The 21,475-nt window shown below is 42.0% G+C and overlaps 2 protein-coding genes across 4 annotated transcripts in view; one reads left to right on the forward strand and one right to left on the reverse strand.

Moving 5' to 3' along the window:
- The window catches only part of LOC121538539 (annexin A6-like), a 33,124-nt gene extending 25,743 nt beyond the window's left edge, over positions 1 to 7,381 (reverse strand). Inside the window, exons 1-4 of one of the 2 annotated variants that reach the window (XM_045206624.1) lie at positions 7,072 to 7,381; positions 4,438 to 4,483; positions 995 to 1,079; positions 393 to 487 (exon numbers count right to left, since the gene is read on the reverse strand). In XM_045206624.1, coding sequence (XP_045062559.1) covers positions 393 to 487; positions 995 to 1,079; positions 4,438 to 4,446 — 189 coding nt within the window. In that variant the 5' untranslated portion in view covers positions 4,447 to 4,483; positions 7,072 to 7,381. The remainder of the gene's footprint in view (positions 1 to 392; positions 488 to 994; positions 1,080 to 4,437; positions 4,484 to 7,071) is intronic. The other variant, XM_041846664.2, reaches the window with a different exon arrangement.
- A 10,285-nt stretch (positions 7,382 to 17,666) lies between these two features.
- LOC121538526 (cationic amino acid transporter 2) overlaps positions 17,667 to 21,475 on the forward strand; it is a 17,841-nt gene continuing 14,032 nt past the window's right edge. The window contains exons 1-3 of one of the 2 annotated variants that reach the window (XM_041846646.1): positions 17,667 to 17,745; positions 18,152 to 18,185; positions 19,034 to 19,208. In XM_041846646.1, coding sequence (XP_041702580.1) covers positions 19,041 to 19,208 — 168 coding nt within the window. In that variant the 5' untranslated portion in view covers positions 17,667 to 17,745; positions 18,152 to 18,185; positions 19,034 to 19,040. Of the gene's footprint in view, positions 17,746 to 18,110; positions 18,186 to 19,033; positions 19,209 to 21,475 lie in introns of those variants that run through there. The other variant, XM_041846655.1, reaches the window with a different exon arrangement.

A 21,475-nucleotide genomic window follows, 5' to 3' on the forward strand; every position in this document is an offset into this window, starting at 1 on the left:
GAATCGAACCAGGATCTATAGTGGCACAGTTAGACCACTGCGCCACTCGGGAGGCCTAACGTCTGGTATTTAACTAAGATGTATTGTACCTTCTAACAAATGGCACACTGAATTGTGCAATTTGTGGTAAAGCTTTATTTTACACCGTGGTTTTAGCTGGTACTTACCTGATCCAGTATTGACCTGGTATTAACTACAGATCATAGAGGGGGTCACAGTAACAAAGGGTACTCAAAGCATTCAACAATAAATGATACATAGTGATGTTTATGTAAATACGTTTCCAAAAAAACCAAACTGTAATTTCTATGCAATCCAGGTCCAGCTCTGGAAAGGTACAGAAACGTGATGACAGATGTGATGTTGGATGTTATGATGTGATGTTCCTGTACCTTCCCATAGCTAGACTTGTACGCCTGTACAATCTCCTGTCTCTGAGCATTGCTTCTGCCAGTGACCAAATCCAAGATGGCCTCCTTGTCGCTGCCTGCAGAACACAGAGGAAGATCATCAGTAACATCATCAGCAACATTTTACCCTCAAACCCTCTAAGCCAGGGCTGCCCAACCCTGTTCCTGGAGAGCTACACCATTGAAATATAATGATTATATTCTATTTCTATGAGCTACCCTCCTGTAGATTTTCGCTCCAACCCCAATTGTAACTAACCTGATTCTTATTAACCAGCTAATTATTAGAATCAGGTGTGCTAGATTAGGGTTAGAGTTAAAACCTACAGGATGGTAGCTCTCCAGGAACAGGGTCGGAGTGAAAACCTACAGGACAGTAACTCTCCAGGAACAGGGTTGGACAGCCCTGTTCTAAGCAGTCATGAATACTGGTGTTGGAATTTTGCATTCCTAGCCTGGTTAATAAACCAGACAGAACTGAAGTAAACTGAAACAAAAGGTGTGCAGTGTTCTGTTTGGTTTTTACCAGGCTAGTGTACCCCTGCCCTACAGAAGACACTGAGTGTAGCTACACTGTTACTCACCGATGCCTTTCATGGCATTGTAGAGAGTCTCAGCATCTGCACTGGCATCAAAGTCTGGAGCATCGGTTACTGTGCCTCGGAACCCCTGGAAGAACATGCATCACCTTTTGTCAACCTCATTCACAACAATGGCCTGGGACAGAGTTTCAGAGGAGGGTTAGGGTTTTATCAACTTTGTCAGGTCAGCTGTTAAAAGAACACATTCTCATTCACAACAATGAGTTTCAGAGGAGGGGAAAGGGTTGATTGAGCCAACTGGACGCTGGGTATGACTAGTTGAGCACAGAAGAATAAAAACGAGATGCCAGGAATTGCTCCGGGCCTATCACAGGGTTAATTAAGGAGTGAGGGGATGTGTAAAGGGCCATGGGTGTGTATGTGGGCTGTGTGGGAGTATGTGACAGCCTTTGAGGGGCTGTGTGGGTGTACAGGGGGCAGGAAGGGGCTGTGTGGGTGTACAGGGGGCAGGAAGGGGCTGTGTGGGTGTACAGGGGGGGGCAGGAAGGGGCTGTGTGGGTGTACAGGGGGCAGGAAGGGGCTGTGTGGGTGTACAGGGGGCAGGAAGGGGCTGTGTGGGTGTACAGGGGGCAGGAAGGGGCTGTGTGGGTGTACAGGGGGCAGGAAGGGGCTGTGTGGGTGTACAGGGGGAAGGAAGGGGCTGTGTGGGTGTACAGGGGGCAGGAAGGGGCTGTGTGGGGTGTACAGGGGGCAGGAAGGGGCTGTGTGGGTGTACAGAGGGGGCAGGAAGGGGCTGTGTGGGTGTACAGGGGGCAGGAAGGGGCGTGTGTGGGTGTACAGGGGGCAGGAAGGGGCTGTGTGGGTGTACAGGGGGCAGGAAGGGGCTGTGTGGGTGTACAGGGGGCAGGAAGGGGCTGTGGCTACAGACTCTGGTCAGCAGAGGGCTGACAGAGAGCTGACAGGCAGCTGACAGCTGACACCCGTCTGTCCCCCTGCCTACAGCTGCCCCCTCCAGAACAGCAGTGTAGGAGGGAGGAACAGGGAGTCTGGTTACACAGACCTGCTCACTCTGCAGGGGTCTGACTCGGCTTCAGAGAAGCTGACCTCTAATCAACACAGTAACAATAAAACACAATACGGCCGCCTGGCCTGCAGTTCAATCAAACATGCAGTGCGGAAAATACCAGTGTTCATATGGCCTGAAAATACACGTTGAAAATCATGTCATAAACAAGAACCAAATAAACAGCTCAGAGACTACAGATCTGTCTTGAAGAATCCCCAGCCTATATCTGATATGTATTTTCTATCCTGTATCTGAGAAACATATCAATGCAGCTGCTATTTCTGTGGAGAGTCTTTCTGCTACCCAGAAAGCCAAGGAGGCCACTGCACATGCTCAGATGTGCCCCTACTACAGCTCTACCATAGAGACCATCACTCCCCAGGACAGCTGGGAGGTCTCACCCACATAGCAACAAGACCAAAACAATGGGCCCATAGCAACAGTCCTTTCAGCAAACAGACTGTTCAGGCATGGTCAAACTAAACTACAGCAAGTGCTTGGCTACTCGCTACTTCCATCCAGACACTGCACTATCCTTGGCACCAGTCTGTCTGTGCTATGGCCAACTTGTGGTTGTCTTGCCAAGGCAATGCAGCTAGGATGGTGGAGTGCAGAGGTCATGTACAGTAGTATGAATCAAACCCACTACTCTTTGTGTAGCTGATACCATGCTCCAACCAACAGATCCAGCAGAACCAAAAAGGACATGGTTTTCATATTAGATAGTCTAGCAGGGCCATCCTTGCAAATCTCCTCTTGTTGACTGGAGCTTTCAGAGCATAGGTGAGCGGAACCTGGGTGTCCGAGGCTAGGTATTAGATAAGAGAAGCAGTCGCCTTCCAGAGCGCTCTCTCTCTCTCTCTCTCGCTCTCTCTCTCTCTCTCTCTCAATTCAATTCAATTTAAGGGCTTTATTGGCATGGGAAACGTGTGTTAACATTGCCAAAGCAAGGAAGTAGATAGTAAACAAAAGTGAAATAAACAATAAATATTAACAGTAAACATTACACTCAGAAGTTTCAAAAGAATAAAGACATTTCAAATGTCATATTATGTATATATACAGTGTTGTAACAATGTGCAAATAGTTAAAGTACAAATGGGAAAATAAATAAACATAAATATGGGTTGTATTTACAATGGTGTTTGTTCTTCACTGGTTGCCCTTTTCTTGTGGCAACAGGTCACAAATCTTGCAGCTGTGATGGCACACTGTGGTTTTTCACCCAGTAGATAAGGGAGTTTATCAAAATTGGGTTTGTTTCGAATTCTTTGTGGATCGCTGTAATCTGAGGGAAATATGTGTCTCTAATATGGTCATACATTTGGCAGGAGGTTAGGAAGTGCAGCTCAGTTTCCACCTCATTTTGTGGGCAGTGTGCACATAGCCTGTCTTCTCTTGAGAGCCAGGTCTGCCTACGGCGGCCTTTCTCAATAGTAAGGCTATGGTCACTGAGTCTGTACATAGTCAAAGCTTTCCTTAAGTTTGGATCGTCACAGTGGTCAGGTATTCTGCCACTGTGTACCTCTGTTTAGGGCCAAATAGCATTCTAGTTTGCTCTGTTTTTTTGTTTGTTCTTTCCAATGTGTCAAGTAATTCTCTTTTTGTTTTCTCATGATTTGGTTGGGTCTAATTGTGTTGTTGTTGTTGTTGTTGTCCTGGGGCTGTGTGGGGTCTGTTTGTGTTTGTGAACAGATGCCCAGGACAAGCTTACTTAGGGGACTCTTCTCCAAGTTCATCTCTCTGTAGGTGATGGCTTTGTTATGGAAGGTTTGGGAATCGCTTCCTTTTAAGTGGCTATAGAATTTAACGGCTCTTTCTGGATTTTGATAATTAGCGGGTATTGGACTAATTCTGCTCTGCATGCATTATTTGGTGTTTTACGTTGTACACGGAGGATGTTTTTGCAGAATTCTGCATGCAGAGTCTCAATTTGGGGTTTGTCCCATTTTGTGAATTCTTGGTTGGTGAGCGGACCCCAGACCTCAGAACCATAAAGGGCAATGGGTTCTATAACTGACTCCAAGTTCTCTCTCTCTCTCTCTCTCTCTCTCTCTCTCTCTCTCTCTCTCTCTCTCTCTCTCTCTCTCTCTCTCTCTCTCTCTCTCTCTCTCTCTCTCTCTCTATCTATCTATCTATCTATAACATGTCCAGGTAGGCAGAGGGAAGAGTGACGCCTTATACTAGCCTACTGCCATTACAATAAACAGACGCCCCGGGCCTGATGAAGGCTGCTAGTGAATGAATGACTCTCATCTGACACCTCCTTTGTCCTTACCTTATTATTACATTTACATCATTTAGCAGACGCTATCGTACAGTCATTATGGAATACGATACGTTTATCCTTACAGCTTTACTGTAGCTACACATAGCGCTGAGAGAATGGCAAAGACACAGGATTACGATATTGACTTACCATTCCCATATTTGGTCTTTTTAAGGATATGCAGGAAACAATCAACCTGCAAGACAAGATATGTGAAGCAGAAATGAGAACGGAGAAACATTTTGACATGCTGTTTAAGATGGTATCAATATCTAAGCAATCAAAGGTATTTATAGAGCCCTTTTTACAACAGCAGTTGTCACAAAGTGCAGTGGTGGAAAAAGTACTCAATTGTCATACTTGAGTAAAAGTCAAAGTATTTGGTTTTAAATATACTTAAGTATCAAAAGTAAATGGAATTGCTAAAATGTACTTAGGTATCAAAAGTAAAAGTAAAAGTATAAACCATTTGAAATTCCTTATATTAAGCAAACCAGACGGCACCATTTAATTTTAATTTTTTATTGACGGATAGCCAGGTGCACACTCCAACACTCAGACATAATTTACAAACAAAGCATTTGTGTTTAGTGAGTCTGCCAGATCATAGGCAGTAGGGATGACCAGGGATGTTCTCTTGATAAGTATGTAAATAGGACCATTTTCCTGTCAAAATGTAACGAGTACTTTTGGGTGTCAGGGAAAATGTATGGAGTAAAAAGTACATTATTTTCTTTAGGAATGTAGTGAAGTAAAAGTAAAAGTTCGCAAAAATAGAAATAGTAAAGTAAAGTACAGATACCCTAAAAAAAACGACTTAAGTAGTACTTTAAAGTATTTTTACTTAAGTACTTTACACCACTGACAAAGTGCTTATACAGAAACCGAGCCTAAAACCCCAGACAGCAAGCAATGCAAATGTGGAAGCACGGTGGCTAGGAAAAACTCCCTAGAAAAGCAGAAACCTAGGAAGAAACCTAGAGAGGAATCAGGCTCTGAGGGGTGGCCGAGTGGTGCAGTGGTCTAAGGCACTGCATTGCAGTGCTAGCTGTGCCACTAGATCCTGGTTCGAATCCAGGCTCTGTCGTAGCCGGCCGTGACCGGGAGACCCATAGGGCGGCGCACAATTGGCCCAGCATCGTCCAGGGTAGGGGAGGGAATGGCCGGCAGGGATGTGGCTCAGTTGGTAGAGCATGGCGTTTGCAACGCCAGGGTTGTGGGTTCGATTCCCACGGGGGGCCAGTATGCAAAATAAAAAAATGTGTGCACTCACTAACTGTAAGTCGCTCTGGATAAGAGCGTCTGCTAAATGACTAAAATGTAAAAATGTGGCCAGTCCTCTTCTGGCTTTGCCATCTTATGGATCCTAACTGAATGTTTACATTATATGATTGTGATCAACATGTATGGCTGGATGAACAAAGACATGCTATTGGACCATAGGCTAATGAAAATATACTTTATATGTCATTGAATGGTGGAGGTCAGGTTTCTGCTCTTTCAGCACAACACCATCCACAGAACCTGCACCAGAGAAGACTGCATTGGAAGATCAAAATACTGTTTCATAATAAAAAAGTCACTAGTGTGCTTGCTACAGATTCCTATAAGATTATGCAGGGAGAAGACACGAGGGGGGACCAAGGAGGCCATTTTGAATTGGATTACTTGACCTAACATTCACCCACATGATGACGCGTTGGTGGAAAATGTAGGATTGTTGGCTTATGGCCTAGTGGTTAAAACATAGCCACGTTTTCCACAGGAAAAATGTTGGCTGCTCCTCTCCTGCAGTTCAGTAAGGCTACAATGTTCCCTTTCAGAGTGGTAGTTAGCTTTAGCATCTGGTGAGGTGGGGGGAAAAGGGACATATAACATCTAATAAAGAAACAACTACTTCTACAAAGTTAGGGTTAGGTCAAACTTGTTCTCACACTCTTGTTGAACTGTTTCGTAGCATGTCAACTTAGAACCAAAACACATGTGGTCTATGATGATGGATTCTACAGTAGATGGAAAAACTGTTTAGCTTGTGAAATTGTGTATAAGTAAAAGGGAATGCTGTCGGACTTCCAAATAAGTTGTAAGTCATTCAGATTGTCATTAAGAATATATCACAGGAGAAGCACTCAGCGAGGACCAGCTGTCCTCTGGCATAGCACACAGTATTGCAGTCAATTGTAGGATTTCAGATAGTTTCTCCATTAGTGAGACTATGAGATAAACAGTCTAAGAAAGGTATCTTAGTTCGTTTAAAATAAGCCCACGCCAGTGTTTAGTCTCCTAAAATAGCCATCAAGCACGGTTTGATCCACGAACCTCTATATCCACAGAACATGTCCAGGACCACACCCTATCTCTCAGTCTCCCACCCCCAAATTATACAACTTTTGTATTCATAAAGCATAACTTCTTTGTTTGAATTCTATTTAAAAACACATAACTTAGAATTATACTATTTACACAATGGACATCTATGATAAACATGACTCGTGTCTATGCTCAATCCATTGCTTTACATTTACAACATTGTTCAACTCTTTTCTCTCTGTTGTTCTTTCCACTTAGATTATTTGTTTGTAAAATGGGACTGTCTGTCTTTTTTCTATTACTCTCATATCTCAAACTTGATATTATAGGCTTGGGCTGGGCTAATAATAGCCTCAACAAACCGTTATAGCTCCGTTAATGTGTTTACATGACTTGCGCAAACATTATCTTAGCCTATATTGTTGAGCATTTGACACTATAGAAAATTCACTACAAAGCAAAACCCAAACTCACCTCTTTTACCGAACAAATGTGATCCAAATCAACCCCCGCTGCAGTCCTGACCTCCTCTATCCTGTTTTCTCCGTTGCGTTTAGCCCGGTGTTGAAACCGCCAGCTGTCTTATTCCCTGTCCTAGAGCTACCGTAATAACTGCGGTGCTCACCAGCCGTGCGTCAAGAGTTTTACCCTTTCAAAAAGGAAGCCCGTCCACGCTAGATTAAAACGGTGTTATGGTCAATTAACAAAGATGTAAACAACTTATTCACTCCTGCTGTGTGGTCTTTCTGGACGCCCCATATACACACTAAAGCACAGACCGTCTTTTGGATGTCTTTTTTGTTTTTTGGTCCTGTCTGTTCAGAGAAGGGTGCAATTGCGACCTGCAATTCGGGGCGTTCCTGCATGTGGGCATTCCTGCCTCTATGGGAACCCCTCTTTATACTTTTATTGGTCAATTGTTAACCTAGAACAGGCGGGAGGCGGGGGCGCTCCGGTAAAGTAGGCGGCCTTAATGCACAATAACGTTGGATGCCAGCAGCTGATACACCCATCAGAAGAAGGGGCGGGGGTGACAACGGTAGCTAGCCAGCCGTACACCGGTAGACAGTGTCCTTCGTCCACCGCCTGTCGGGCAATGTTTTCCAGCAGGCACACAGCACAGTACACAGCAGGCAGGAGTGACACCGTGTACTAGCTAGATAACTAGCATGTTAGCTAGCACGCGGTGTCCCTAACTAGCAAGCTAGCTAGTTAGCTAACATACGGTGCCTGCTGTGCTAGTGGGAGGCGGGGGCGACCGGTAGACAGTGTCCTTCGCCCCCGCCTGTTGGGCACTGTTTTCCCGAAGTTCTGTTAACGACGGTGAGGGCAGGTGTTCGGGCAGGCGGCAGTGAAGGATAATGTCTACCGGTGTCGCTCCCGCTAGCTAGCAAGGAGGACCCCAGGAAGCGAGGGCGAAAACACTCCGATTATACTTTATTTTCCCTTTCACCCACATTCAAAAGTTTCACAAGCATGAAGAAGTCCTGAAGGAAGGGGAGGCTGCAGTTGCACACTATTGTCTGGTCCGTCCATTTTTTGGGGGTCTTTTTTTTGGTGTGGTCCTGCCTTGAGTTCAACGTCCGATTTGATTTGGCCCAAACATAGACGTCTATAATTGGTTCAGATTTGTTCCGGTACAGTACTGTACTCAGCTGAATTAAACTGTACTGTACTTTACCGTACTTTACCGTACTTTACCGTACTCTACTGTTGCTCTACTGTACTGAACCACACTGTACTGTGCTGTTCAAACTTGTAAAACATAACCTAGATGTTTATGATTCATTCAGATTTGTTCTGGTCCGGACGACCAAATGTGTACTTGTTTGGGGGCGGAGCTCATTGGAATAATACCCAGCATGCTTTGCAAGTGTTTGTTTTCACGTTTACATTTTGATCATTCAGCAGACGCTCTTATCCAGAGCGACTTACAGTCAGTACATTCAACTAAGGTAGATAAACAACATATCACACAGTCTGTTATACTGAGAATGTTATTGTAGTTGAAGTGGTCTGTTGGTGCCAGTTTTAAAGCTTTTGAAAAAGCTAACATAAGGGCATTTGACAGATGGGAGCGATAATAAATATTATATGTTGCAATCTGCAGTTGGCTCCTCTTTCCTATTTTAAATGGATTCAAAAATGGTGATATAATGCTTCCTTCATTGAGAATGTACTGTATGTGGCCATAGAATAAATCACCAAAAAACATGTATTTTCAATGTCTGTAAATTATGTCTTTTCAACTTTCATTCATAACCAAAAATGAACCTGATTTCAACTATGTTACGTCTATCCCTGAGTCCAGGTTGCATGCAGAGGAGCCACCTCCACCAGAGTGAATACTCACCTTTATGTTACAATCATGTTAAGATATGAGAGAAGCCAGTATTGAAACATGCAGGGCCTTCTGTACAACAAACCATATCAGATCTACTATTCCACTGATATAACAGTTTGAACCTTAGTGAGAGAGAGAGAGAGAGAGACTGGTGTGTGTGAGCTGTGAGGCCTGCCGGTTTGTGACTTTGCCAGACCAGAGCATGCCTTGTGACCGGGCTATTTCTGTCTCTGCTGGCCGTGCAGGACTTTCCGGTAATGTAAGGCTAGAATGGAGAGAGGGAGAGAGAGAGAGAGAGAGAGAGAAAGAGAACGGGCAGAGAGATCAGAGTGTGAGAAATCTTTGTTAACCCAAAAGTAAAATCTTGTGTAATTTGGTCAGCTGCGTGTTCATATTGTGTTAGAAATAGAGAGTTCTGGCAAAAAGTCTCCACCCTTGCAAAAGGAAACTCTCAGCCAAAGCCCCCCTCCCTTTCGATCCGTTTGGACACACACTTGCTGCGTTCACGTGCTATTGGAGTTATCGGAAGCTCCAAGTTCCCAGTGGGAAATTTCACTTGAACGACCCTCCAAGTCGGAATCACAAGTGGGAAACTCTGAAAAAATGTTGTTACCCGAGTTGCAGACTGGTAACGTTTCACCACTGACATTTTACCTTTTCAACCAAAAGATGACAACAAATCAGTTTTTGACAATTACAACCTTATCAATATGGAGAATGTAGCTAGTTTGACCATATGTCAATGTTAAGCAAGCTAGCTACCTCGACTACCACCTGACCTGGATCCTTTGTTTGGACTTCCCGAGGCAGCCCCATTCATCCTGGGTGGTACACCAAAACTCAGGCAGCGCCCAAACCATCCACCGTTTCCGAGTACATTACTCGCTAACGTTCAGTCTCTGGACAATACAATGGACGAGGATCCCCTTTCAGAGAGACATAAGGGACTGTAACATACTCTGTGTTACGGAATCATGGCTCTCTCTCAGGATATATTGTCCCCGTCCATACAGCCAGCGGGGTTCTCCGTTCATCGTGTGGACAGGAAGAAAGAACTCTCCTGGAAAACAAAAGGTATAAGGGTTAGTCTCATGGTTAACAACTCATGGTGCGATTGTGGGGCTGCTCATGTCCTTTTTTTCTCTCATTCTGGAACACCTCACCATCAACTGCCAACCACATTACCTCCCGAGATAATTTTCTTAGGTTGTCACTGCCATGTGTGACGCCTCTCAAAGAACTACACTGGACTTTGTGCAAACTGGAAACCGCATATCCTGAGGCTGCATTTATTGTAGCTGGGGACTAATAAAGGAAATCTGAGGGAAACACATCTCCTGCGCTACACACAAAGAGAACAACGCTTGACCATTGTTACTCTCCCTTCTGGGACAGCTACAAGGCCCTCCCCCGCCCTCCCTTCGGCAAATCAGATCACGCTGCTCCTCCCCGCCTATAGGCAGAAACTTAAACTAGAAACACCTGTGATAAGGACTGTTCAAAGTCGATCTGACCGATAGGAATCTATGCTTCAAGACTGTTTTGATCACCCGGACTGGGAAATGTTCTGGGTCACCTCTGGGAATAGTATCAACATATACACGGACTCTGTGACTGGGTTCATCAGGAAGTGCATAGAGGACGTTGTTCCCACTGTGGCGATTAGAACTCATCCAAACCAAAAACCGGGGGGCCACAGGGGTGAGTGTTCAGCCCCCTCCTGAACTCCTTGTACACCGATGACTGCGTAGCTACCCACGTCTCAATCATCAAGTTTGTGGGGAAAAACTCATTCTGGCTGGGCCTGGCTCCCAAGTGGGTGGGCCCATGCCCTCCCAGGTCCACCCATGGTTGCGCCCCTGCCCTGTCATGAAATCCATAGATTAGGACCAAATGAATTTCTTTGAAATTACTTATTTCCATTTATGAACTGTAACTCAGCAAAATTGTTGAAAATGTTGCGTTTATATTTTTGTTCAGTATATATTCTCTGACATTGCTCGTTCTGATATTGCTTAATTTCTTGCTTTTTAAAAACGTTTTTGGTTATTGTATTGCTAGATATTACTGCACTGTTGGAGCTAAAAACATAAGCATTTCGGTGCACCTGCGATAACATCTGCAAAATTGTGTACGCGACCAATAAACTTTGATTTGATATACTGCTCTCTGTTGCTTCAGAACTGCATTACATAGAAGATCTCATCAGATTCCTTGACAGATATGAGTTCCCATCCTCACATCTCTGTATCTCAACTGGATCATCTCCATCTCAAAGTCACAACACATCCCCAAAACAAAAGTCGCACTTTTTATCAATAACATTTATGTTCCCGTGTGACAGTATGTGGGTCCAACCAATAACCTAAAGAGCAGAGAGTACAACACAAAAGCATTTCTGACATTCAGCATGGGATTTTGTTCACAGTTCTCACCCTGTCATCCTGACTGTGGTTTTGTCCCAAATCGCACCCTATTCCCTATGTAGTGCATTAGCCCATAGGGCTCTGGTCAAAAGTAGTGCACTACATAGGGAATAGGGTGCCATTTAGGACGTAACCTGTGTGTTATAATGAGGACGTCATGCCAAATCACTCTTCCTAGACTCTCTGTCTTTCTCTTCCTAGCAAACACCATTCTATAAATCCATCATTTGAATAGATTCTTTACCTTGTCTCAAGTTCACCCAGACCAAGACTGCTGTTTAATGGTTGTTGTTGTTTATCCCGAGTGGACGGATAAATATATCCGCTGTCTGTGTTTACTCTGATGACAGCCAGTCAGAAAGGCTACTCTGTCGCTAAATCTAGTGAGTAAGAGGGTCACACAACCCGACCTTGTATATATGGCTGTAAAAAAATCACTTTGCCCTCATCAGAGTAAACACAGACAGCGGATATATTTGTCCGTCCACTCGGGATAAACAACAACAACCATTAAACAGCAGTCTTGGTCTGGGTGAACTTGAGACAAGGTAAAGAATCTATTCAAATGATGGATTTATAGAATGGTGTTTGCTAGGAAGAGAAAGACAGAGAGTCTAGGAAGAGTGATTTGGGATATTTCCTGCCTGAATGCATTTTTTGGTGTGTGCATTCTGTCAGGTTGACTTGTCACATGTCACTCCATGTTAAAACCCACTGTCAGGGAAGTGACATGATTCTAACCTGGTTAAGACTCAAATAACACCCTATTGCCTTTATAGTGCACTACTTTTGACCAGGGTCCACAGGAAGCAGGTCAAAAGTGAGAGCATGAGTGTTCTGTTTCACAGCAGCAGTGTGTGTGTGTGTGTGTGTGTGTGTGTGTGTGTGTGTGTGTGTGTGTGTGAGAGAGCGAGAGCATGACTGTTCTATTCTACAGAAGCAGGCTGTATTTCATTACCGGCACTCTGAAGAACTTATCTGTGTTATTGAGATGTGCAGATAGGGCGCCCTGGGGCAGGAGGCCTGAACCATGATGAGATTGGTCGTGTACTGGGGCAGGCAGGCCAGAAACGGAGTTGGCCATAGGGCAGTTCGGAAAAATGCCAGATGGGCTGGTCAATCTTTAGCCCAGTGGGCAGAATTATCATTATTTGGCTAATAATAGAGGCATCAGAAAAATGGGCTGGTGTGTTAGAAATGTAAAGGCGGCAGGTAGCTTAGTGGGTAAGAGCGTTGTGCCAGTAACCGAAAGGTCGTTGGTTCTAATCCCCGAGCTGACTAGGTGAAAAATCTGTCGATGTGCCCTTAAGCAAGGCACTTAACCCTAATTGTTCCTGTAAATCGCTCTGGATAAGAGCGTCTGCTAAATGTAAATGCCCGGGCTGATTTCTGGTCCCAGTCCATGCCTGGGTAGGGAGGTGGACGCCAGGAGGGATTAGGGTTGGCTGAAGTCCCTTTATGGGAGACGAGAGGAGGCTCAGGGGGAAAGAAAACTAAACAACCCCACAGTCACAAAGAGCAAGTGTGCAGCCTGAACCAGGGTTATAAGCCATGAAAGCGGCTTTGTCCCCTTCTCTCTCTCTCTCTCTCTCTGTCTCTCTCTCTCTCTCATCTTAATTATCTAGCTAACAAGACCGATAGGGATAATTATGACTTTATCTATCAGTTAATAGTGATTACTTTGACATTATCTGTCTGGGTTGATAGTAAGGGCTGCCTGTCAGCTGTTGACAGAGAGCTGTCTAGGAACTAAATTGCAGAGAAAAACATAACCTTGTCCCCAGAGTCGTCTGGGACCTAAATGAGATGATAGGGAACAATGCAGGGTGTGTCGTGGTGTGGGCTGAGAAAGTAACTATGTGGACAGACAGCTACAGTGGGGTCCGAAAATGATTGACCCCCTTGATAAAGATGAGCAAAAATGACTGTAGAAAATTAACAATTCAGATGCTTAGCTACAGTAGTGCCAAAATAATGGGAACACTTGAGTAAATGAGGGATACAAAGTGTATTGAAAGCAGGTGCTTCCACACAGGTGTGATTCCTGAGTTAATTAACATGCTTAGGGTCATGTATGAAAATGCTGGGCAGGCCATTATTTTGGCTACCGTGGCTATGCCCCCGTAGGATGACAATGCCACCATCCACAGGGCACGAGTGGTCACTGAATGGTTTGATGAGCATGAAAACAATGTAAGCCCTATGCCATGGCCGTCTCAGTCACCAGATCTCAACCCAATTCAACACTTATGGGAGATTCTGGAATGGCTCCTAAGACAGAGTTTTCCACCAGCATCAACAAAACATAAAATTATGGAATTTCTCCTGGGAGAACGGTGTCGCATCCCTCCAATAGAGTTCCAGACACTTGTAGAATCTACGCTGTCACGGTCGTTTACGAACGAGACGGACCAAGGCGCAGCGTGATAAGCATACATGTTTATTAACGAATAAACAACACGACAAAAACAACAACCGAAACGTGACGTCCAAGGTAGACAAATAACATACCTCACACGGAACAAGGTCCCACAACTAACAGATGCCAAACGGGCTGTCTAAGTATGGTCCCCAATCAGAGACAACGAGCTACAGCTGCCTCTGATTGGGAACCACCCTGGCCAACATAGATCTACCCATTCTAGATCTAAAACATAGAAAACAAACTAGCAAACCCAACACAGAAGATACACACCCTGACTCAACAAATACAAGTCCCCAGAGTCAGGGTCAGGGGACAGGGGTCAGGGGTCCCCAGAGCCAGAGTCAGGGCGTGACATACGCCAGGGTGCATTGAAGCTGTTCTGGCTCGTGGTGGCCCAACGCCCTTTTAAGATGCTTTATGTTGGGGTTTCCTTTATTTTGGCAGTTACCTGTATATTGTATGCTATAATTTTTTGGGAAATTATATTATTTTATACTAATACAATTGCTCAGAGAAAGAGATTTTGTTTAGCAAGTACTATTTTTGTTTCTCAAAGTAGGGGTTGAAAATATTGACACCCCTGTTTTCAATACCTTTCAATACCTCACCTTGGGAGGATAATGTCACTGAGCCTTTTTCTAAAAGGTTTTATGAGTTGGAGAACACATTGGCAGGGATCTTAGACCATTCCTCTATACAGAATCCTTCCAGATCCTTGATATCCTTTGTCTGCGCTTATGGACTGCCCTCTTCAATTCAAACCACAGGTTTTCAATAAGTTTAATGTCTAGAGACTGAGATGGCCAATGCAAAATGTTGATTTTGTAGCCAATTGAACAGTTCTTTGTGGATTTTGATGTGGTGCTTGGGGTCATTGTCTTACTGGAAGATCCACTTGTGGCCAAGTTTCAGCTTGCTGACAGAGGCAGCCAGGTTTTTAGCAAAAATGTCCTGGTACTGGATCAAATTCATGATGCCGTTTACCTTTTAACAAGGGCCACCACCGTATAACATCAGAGAGACACCACCGTATTTTACAGTAAGTATGGGGTTCTTTTCTGCTCATGCATTCTCATTTCGATTGGCAAACCCACCATTGGTGTGCCTGGTCAAAGAACTCTATTTTCATGTCATCCAACAAATGTAAACGCCTGGAGTTTGCTAAACGGCGTTGGCACTTTTTTTTTCAGATGACATGACAATAGATCTCTTTGGCCACACACACCAGTGGTGGGTTTGGCATCAAAATTATATAATGTATAAGCAGAAAATAACCCCACACCTACTGTAGAATGTGGCTCTTTAATGTTATGGGACTAATTTGCTTCCACTGGTCCTGGGGCCCTTTGTTAAGGTCAATGGCATCATCAACTTTATCCAGCAGGGGAGAGTTGGGTAAGTTGACCCAAAGGGGTAAGTTGAGCCACCCTTGTTTCTAGGAAACCATACACAAAGCTAATAATTTGACCAAATATTTAGGAAGAGGTCATCATTTCATGTAGTCTGTGAAGGAAGAAACCACATGGAAAAAGTTTAGCAAGTCCAAAAAAACAGATTTTCACCAAGTCAAATTAATTTACTGCGTTAGAGGTTTCATGATGCTTGTATCTAAACCAAAGTAGATAATTTAAATATTGTTCTAAACATCACTTGGGGTCTCTATAAGCTTCTTTATGAGGTCTTAAATCTAGCTTGAAAGTGCATCCTTGTAGCTGTGTGGGCTAAGATAGTCTAAATGTTTGCCTTGGGGTTAGGGTTGAAAAATTCCTGGAACTTTCAATAAATTACCTGGTTTTCCAAAATCCCGGTTGGATGTTTTCAGGATATCAGGAAACAATAAGCAGCAAATCCAGAATCCTCCAACGAGGATTTCTGGAAGACCAGGGAATTTACTTGAAATTTTGCAAGTGTACTTGGGGAAAGTTGAGCCAATGGCTATGGGGTTAAGCCAATGGCAAGTTGAGTAAATTGAAGTGTTTTCTTCCCAGGCATAATGCAAGGCGTTATCGCTGGGATATGAAGTAACAACAGGGCCTGGTCTACGTTAAAGCGGCAATCTGCAGTTAGAAACAATAACAAAGCGCTTCCCCACCCCTGTTTCGGGGAAAAGCTGAGGAATGGGGCTGGAGAAATTTTTACCACTCTCAAATTCTTAGACAGAGCTATTGATGAAAAGACTGACCATCCATAATGTCAAAATGATCGTTTTAACCATGTTTTTAGGCTACATTTACTTTGTTTACAGACCAGGCTCCTATTTTGGGTTCTGATGAGTCGAAACTAAAGCTCATGTGGCTTTTACAAGTTCTACTCTTTAAGACTCAATGGTTACATATAATTCAATTTAAGTCGAAAAATGGATGTAGCAACTGCCCCTTTAATAGTGTGAAAAAAAAAATACAACGTGTTTGTTAGGTGCGAAGCCTGTGTTAAAAGAAGCTTACAATTATTAAAAGACAAAAAAAAGTCATTGTGATTGTGTTGAATTGTATTTGGGAAATAAAGATAGACATGGTTTTAAAAAGGTAGTGGTAATATTTAATTCAGTACAGAAATGTGTAGGAGGCTAAACGTACCCTTCTCCCACAGCTCAACTTACACCATACCCAGGGTAAGCTGTACAAAAATACCTATTTTTTTGGGCAAGTTATGTTTTCAGAACTGTAATGTTTACATGAACTCTGATTATTTCCAGGGATACACAACATCCTGAAATATATGTAGATATCTTTGTTAGAAATAATATTATATTTCCCTTGACGGAGTGATGCTGGCTCAACGTACCCCACTCTCCCCTACCAGCACATTTTAGACAAAGACCTGGTTTCCTCTGCCAGTAGGCTGAAACTTGGCCGCAAGTGGATCTTCCAGCAAGACAATAACACCAAGTAAACAACATTATCCACAAATAAATAATGAATTGGCCACAAAATCAACATTTTGCAATGGCCATCTCAGTCTCTGGACTTGAAACCCATTGAAAACCTGTGGTTTGAATGGTCTAAGATCCCTCCCAATGTGTTCTCCAATCTCATAAAACAACAGAGAGAGAACAAGAGAGAGAGAACGAGAGAGAGAGAGCAGAATGGAATGTCTCTGATTCTCAATGTTCCATTTGAGAAAAAGGCTCAGCGCAGTTATTCTCGCAAAGTGAGCTTTTGACCCCTACCTTTAGAAGAAACAAAATGTTACGTGTTAAACAAGATCTCTTTCTCTGAGCAATTGCATTAGTATAAAATAATATAATTTCCAAAAAAGTTGGAGCATACAACATAGCTCAGTATTTGAAATATTTATTTTATACAGTCATTTCTGCTCAACTTTATCAAGGGTGTCAATCATTTCAGACCCCACTGTCTATATTCTCCTTCGAGATAGAGGCATTTAGCTAGCGGATCATTCCCTGGTTCATTCTTCCCCCCTCTGTTTCTGTCCCCTCCAATGTAAGGAAGCAGCGAGTGGTGACCGTACAGAACACCCAGTAGAGAGAGAGAGAGAGAGAGAGAGAGAGAGAGAGAGAGAGAGAGAGAGAGAGAGAGAGAGAGAGAGAGAGAGAGAGAGAGAGAGAGAGAGAGAGAGAGAGAGAGAGACAGAGAGAGAGAGAGAGAGAGAGAGAGAGAGAGAGAGAGAGAGAGAGAGAGAGAGGACAGAGAGAGAGAGAGAGAGAGAGAGAGAGAGAGAGAGAGAGAGAGAGAGAGAGAGAGAGAGAGAGAGAGAGAGAGAGAGAGAGAGAGAACGAGAGAGAGAACGAGAGAGAGAACGAGAGAGAGAACAAGAGAGAGAACGAGAGAGAGAGAGAGAGAGAGAGAGAGAGAGAGAGAGAGAGAACAACAGAGAGAGAACAAGAGAGAGAGAACAAGAGAGAGAGAACGAGAGAGAGAGCAGAATGGAATGTCTCTGATTCTCAATGTTCCATCTCAGAACACATGACAACATGAAACTTCTATCGTAAGGTGAGTACACATTCTATTGACTCGCACACCTGTTATTAGATATTACATTCCTACTACATGTTTTTTATATGACATATATGTTTAATTAACATGTATTTACATGACATACTGTAAATATTTCCTTATTACATACTTGACTCATTTAGGTTTATCCGATGGATAAAAAAGTTGTAAAGTGACGTTTTGGCTATATATTTGTGTGTGGTTAGTTATTAGTAGTTGTGTAAAAGTCAGAGTCATGGAGCAGGTTTGGGTGTAGTTATAGATACCAAGGGCATCAGGAGAAAAGGGACAAGCATCAGCAATCTTCTGTCAGGCAGCTGATAAAAAGAAGGAGGCATAAAATAATTAAGTGATTGAAGGAAGGAATAACAGACACTATCAATTGTCTCTCCTAAACACACAGCACAGCTCTGCAGCAGGGAATCACTCACAGACAGGTAAGCAGACAAACAAATACATATTTATTCTTTGGTAGATTAATGACAGTGATTTTGGTGTTTTTTTAAAAGAAGAATGCAAGGTTGTCACTCAGTGGTGGTGGACTTTTGAATTTACCGTGCCTCGCGTAAGAATGTTACTGATAGGGACAGTCCATAAAGTAGCTTATAGATTTTACAGGAGATTTACAAAGAGCACGGTAGTCTATAGAAGACTTCATGAAATACATGGAAACTGATAAAGGTTATTAATAATGTTTCTGATATTATACTTCTGATCTTTCAAATACTTTGAGGTATTTTTTTTTATGTCATTAACTATGTGGTAAAGACAGACAGTTTAAAATTGATTTCCAGTGTTTATTTTCTTCAATGTAGCTTTTGAACAGCTAAATTATTAGAAAGTAATGTTCTTGAACATCAGGAATGATTCAGTGTGAGGGGTGATCTGACAATTATTCACCGACATGTTCACTCATCCATCCATCCTCTCTCTCTCTCTCTCTCTCTCTCTCTCTCTCTCTCTCTCTCTCTCTCTCTCTCTCTCTCTCTCTCTCTCTCTCTCTCTCTCTCTCTCTCTCTCTCACTCTCTCTCTCTCTCTCTCTCTCTCTCTCTCTCTCTCTCTCTCTTTCTCTCACTCTCTCTCTATCTCTTCCTCTCTCTCTCTCACTCTCTCTCTTTCTCTCACTCCCTCTCTATCTCTTTCTCTCACTCCCTCTCTATCTCTTCCTCTCTCTCTCTCTCTCTCTCTCGCTCACTCCCCCCTCACTGATCCCTTTTCTCGCTCTACCTTCTCTCATTACATCCCCCCTCTCTTCCTCCCCCAACCCCTGACCCCTGACCCCAGTAGAAGGATGACCTGCCACTCATTGAGCTCCTTTGTACGGAGCCTGTCCAGGAGAAAACCTCTGGAGCCCGAGGGAGAGGAGTCCACTTTCAACCGTTGTCTGACCACCCTGGACCTGGTGGCCCTAGGGGTGGGGAGTACCCTGGGGGCAGGGGTCTACGTTCTCTCTGGAGAGGTATGGATACAACTTCTTCTTATTTAACTAACTTATTTTAACGTAACACTGTTGACTTGGTGGCCCTAGGGGTGGGGACTACCTTGGGGGAGATCAATGGATACATATCTGATTGTTGCACTTATCCTCTTCTCTTTTTCACCTTTTTACCTTTTAACACTTTTAATACTTTAACACTTAACCATACGTAACATTTTAACGTAACACTTTAACGTAACACTTTAACGTAACACTTTAACGTAACACTTTAATATAACACTTTAACATAACACTTTAACGTAACAATTCAACGTAACACTTTAATGTAACACTTTAACATAACACTTTAACGTAACAATTCAACGTAACACTTTAACGTAACACTTTAACGTAACACTTTAACGTAACACTTTAATATAACACTTTAATATAACACTTTAACGTAACACTTTAACATAACACTTAAACGTAACACTTTAACGTAACACTTTAACGTAACACTTTAATGTAACACTTTAACGTAACACTTAAACGTAACACTTTAATATAACACTTTAATATAACACTTTAACGTAACACTTTAATGTAACACTTAAACGTAACACTTTAATATAACACTTTAACGTAACACTTTAATATAACACTTTAATATAACACTTTAACGTAACACTTTAACGTAACACTTCAACGTAACACTTTAATGTAACACTTTAACGTAACACTTTAATATAACACTTTAATATAACACTTTAACGTAACACTTTAACGTAACACTTTAACGTAACACTTAAACGTAACACTTTAATATAACACTTTAACGTAACACTTAAACGTAACACTTCAACGTAACACTTTAATGTAACACTTTAACGTAACACTTTAATATAACACTTTAACGTAACACTTTAACGTAACACTTTAACGTAACACTTAAACGTAACACTTTAATATAACACTTTAACGTAACACTTAAACGTAACACTTCAACGTAACACTTTAATGTAACACTTTAACGTAACACTTTAATATAACACTTTAATATAACACTTTAACGTAACACTTTAACGTAACACTTTAACGTAACACTTAAACGTAACACTTTAATATAACACTTTAATATAACACTTTAACGTAACACTTTAACGTAACACTTTAACGTAACACTTTAATATGACACTTTAACGTAACACTTAAACGTAACACTTTAATATAACACTTTAACGTAACACTTTAACGTAACACTTTAACGTAACACTTTAACGTAACACTTTAACGTAACACTTAAACGTAACACTTTAATATAACACTTTAACGTAACACTTAAACGTAACACTTTAATGTAACACTTTAACGTAACACTTTAACGTAACAATTCAACGTAACACTTCAACGTAACACTTTAATGTAACACTTTAACGTAACACTTTAATATGACACTTTAATATGACACTTTAACGTAAGACTTTAACGTAACACTTTAACGTAACACTTTAACGTAACACTTTAATATAACACTTTAACGTAACACTTAAACGTAACACTTTAATATAACACTTTAATATAACACTTTAACGTAACACTTTAACGTAACACTTTAACGTAACACTTTAATATAACACTTTAACGTAACACTTAAACGTAACACTTTAATGTAACACTTTAACGTAACACTTTAATGTAACACTTTAACGTAACACTTTAACGTAACACTTTAACGTAACACTTTAAGGTAACACTTCAACGTAACACTTTAATGTAACACTTTAACGTAACACTTTAATATAACAGTTTAATATAACACTTTAACGTAACACTTTAATATAACACTTTAATATAACACTTTAACGTAACACTTTAACGTAACACTTTAACGTAACACTTTAACATAACACTTTAACGTAACACTTAAACGTAACACTTTAATGTAACACTTTAACGTAACACTTTAACGTAACACTTTAACGTAACACTTTAACGTAACACTTTAAGGTAACACTTCAACGTAACACTTTAATGTAACACTTTAACGTAACACTTTAATATAACACTTTAACGTAACACTTTAACATAAAACTTTAACATAACACTTTAACGTAACACTTTAACAGGACACTTTTTGGGGCGGCAAAGCATAATAATGGTTCAGTTTGTGATAAAAGCACCACATTTGGCAGATATGTAGAATCATGTTTCATAAAAATATTTAGATATCGATCCATCGCAGGTTTGACCCCTGGGGGGCGTGACACCCATCTTACAAAATAATAGTTGAATAATATATTTAAAGA

This window comes from Coregonus clupeaformis, chromosome 3 (genome assembly GCF_020615455.1).
Source record: "Coregonus clupeaformis isolate EN_2021a chromosome 3, ASM2061545v1, whole genome shotgun sequence".
NCBI lineage: Eukaryota > Metazoa > Chordata > Actinopteri > Salmoniformes > Salmonidae > Coregonus > Coregonus clupeaformis.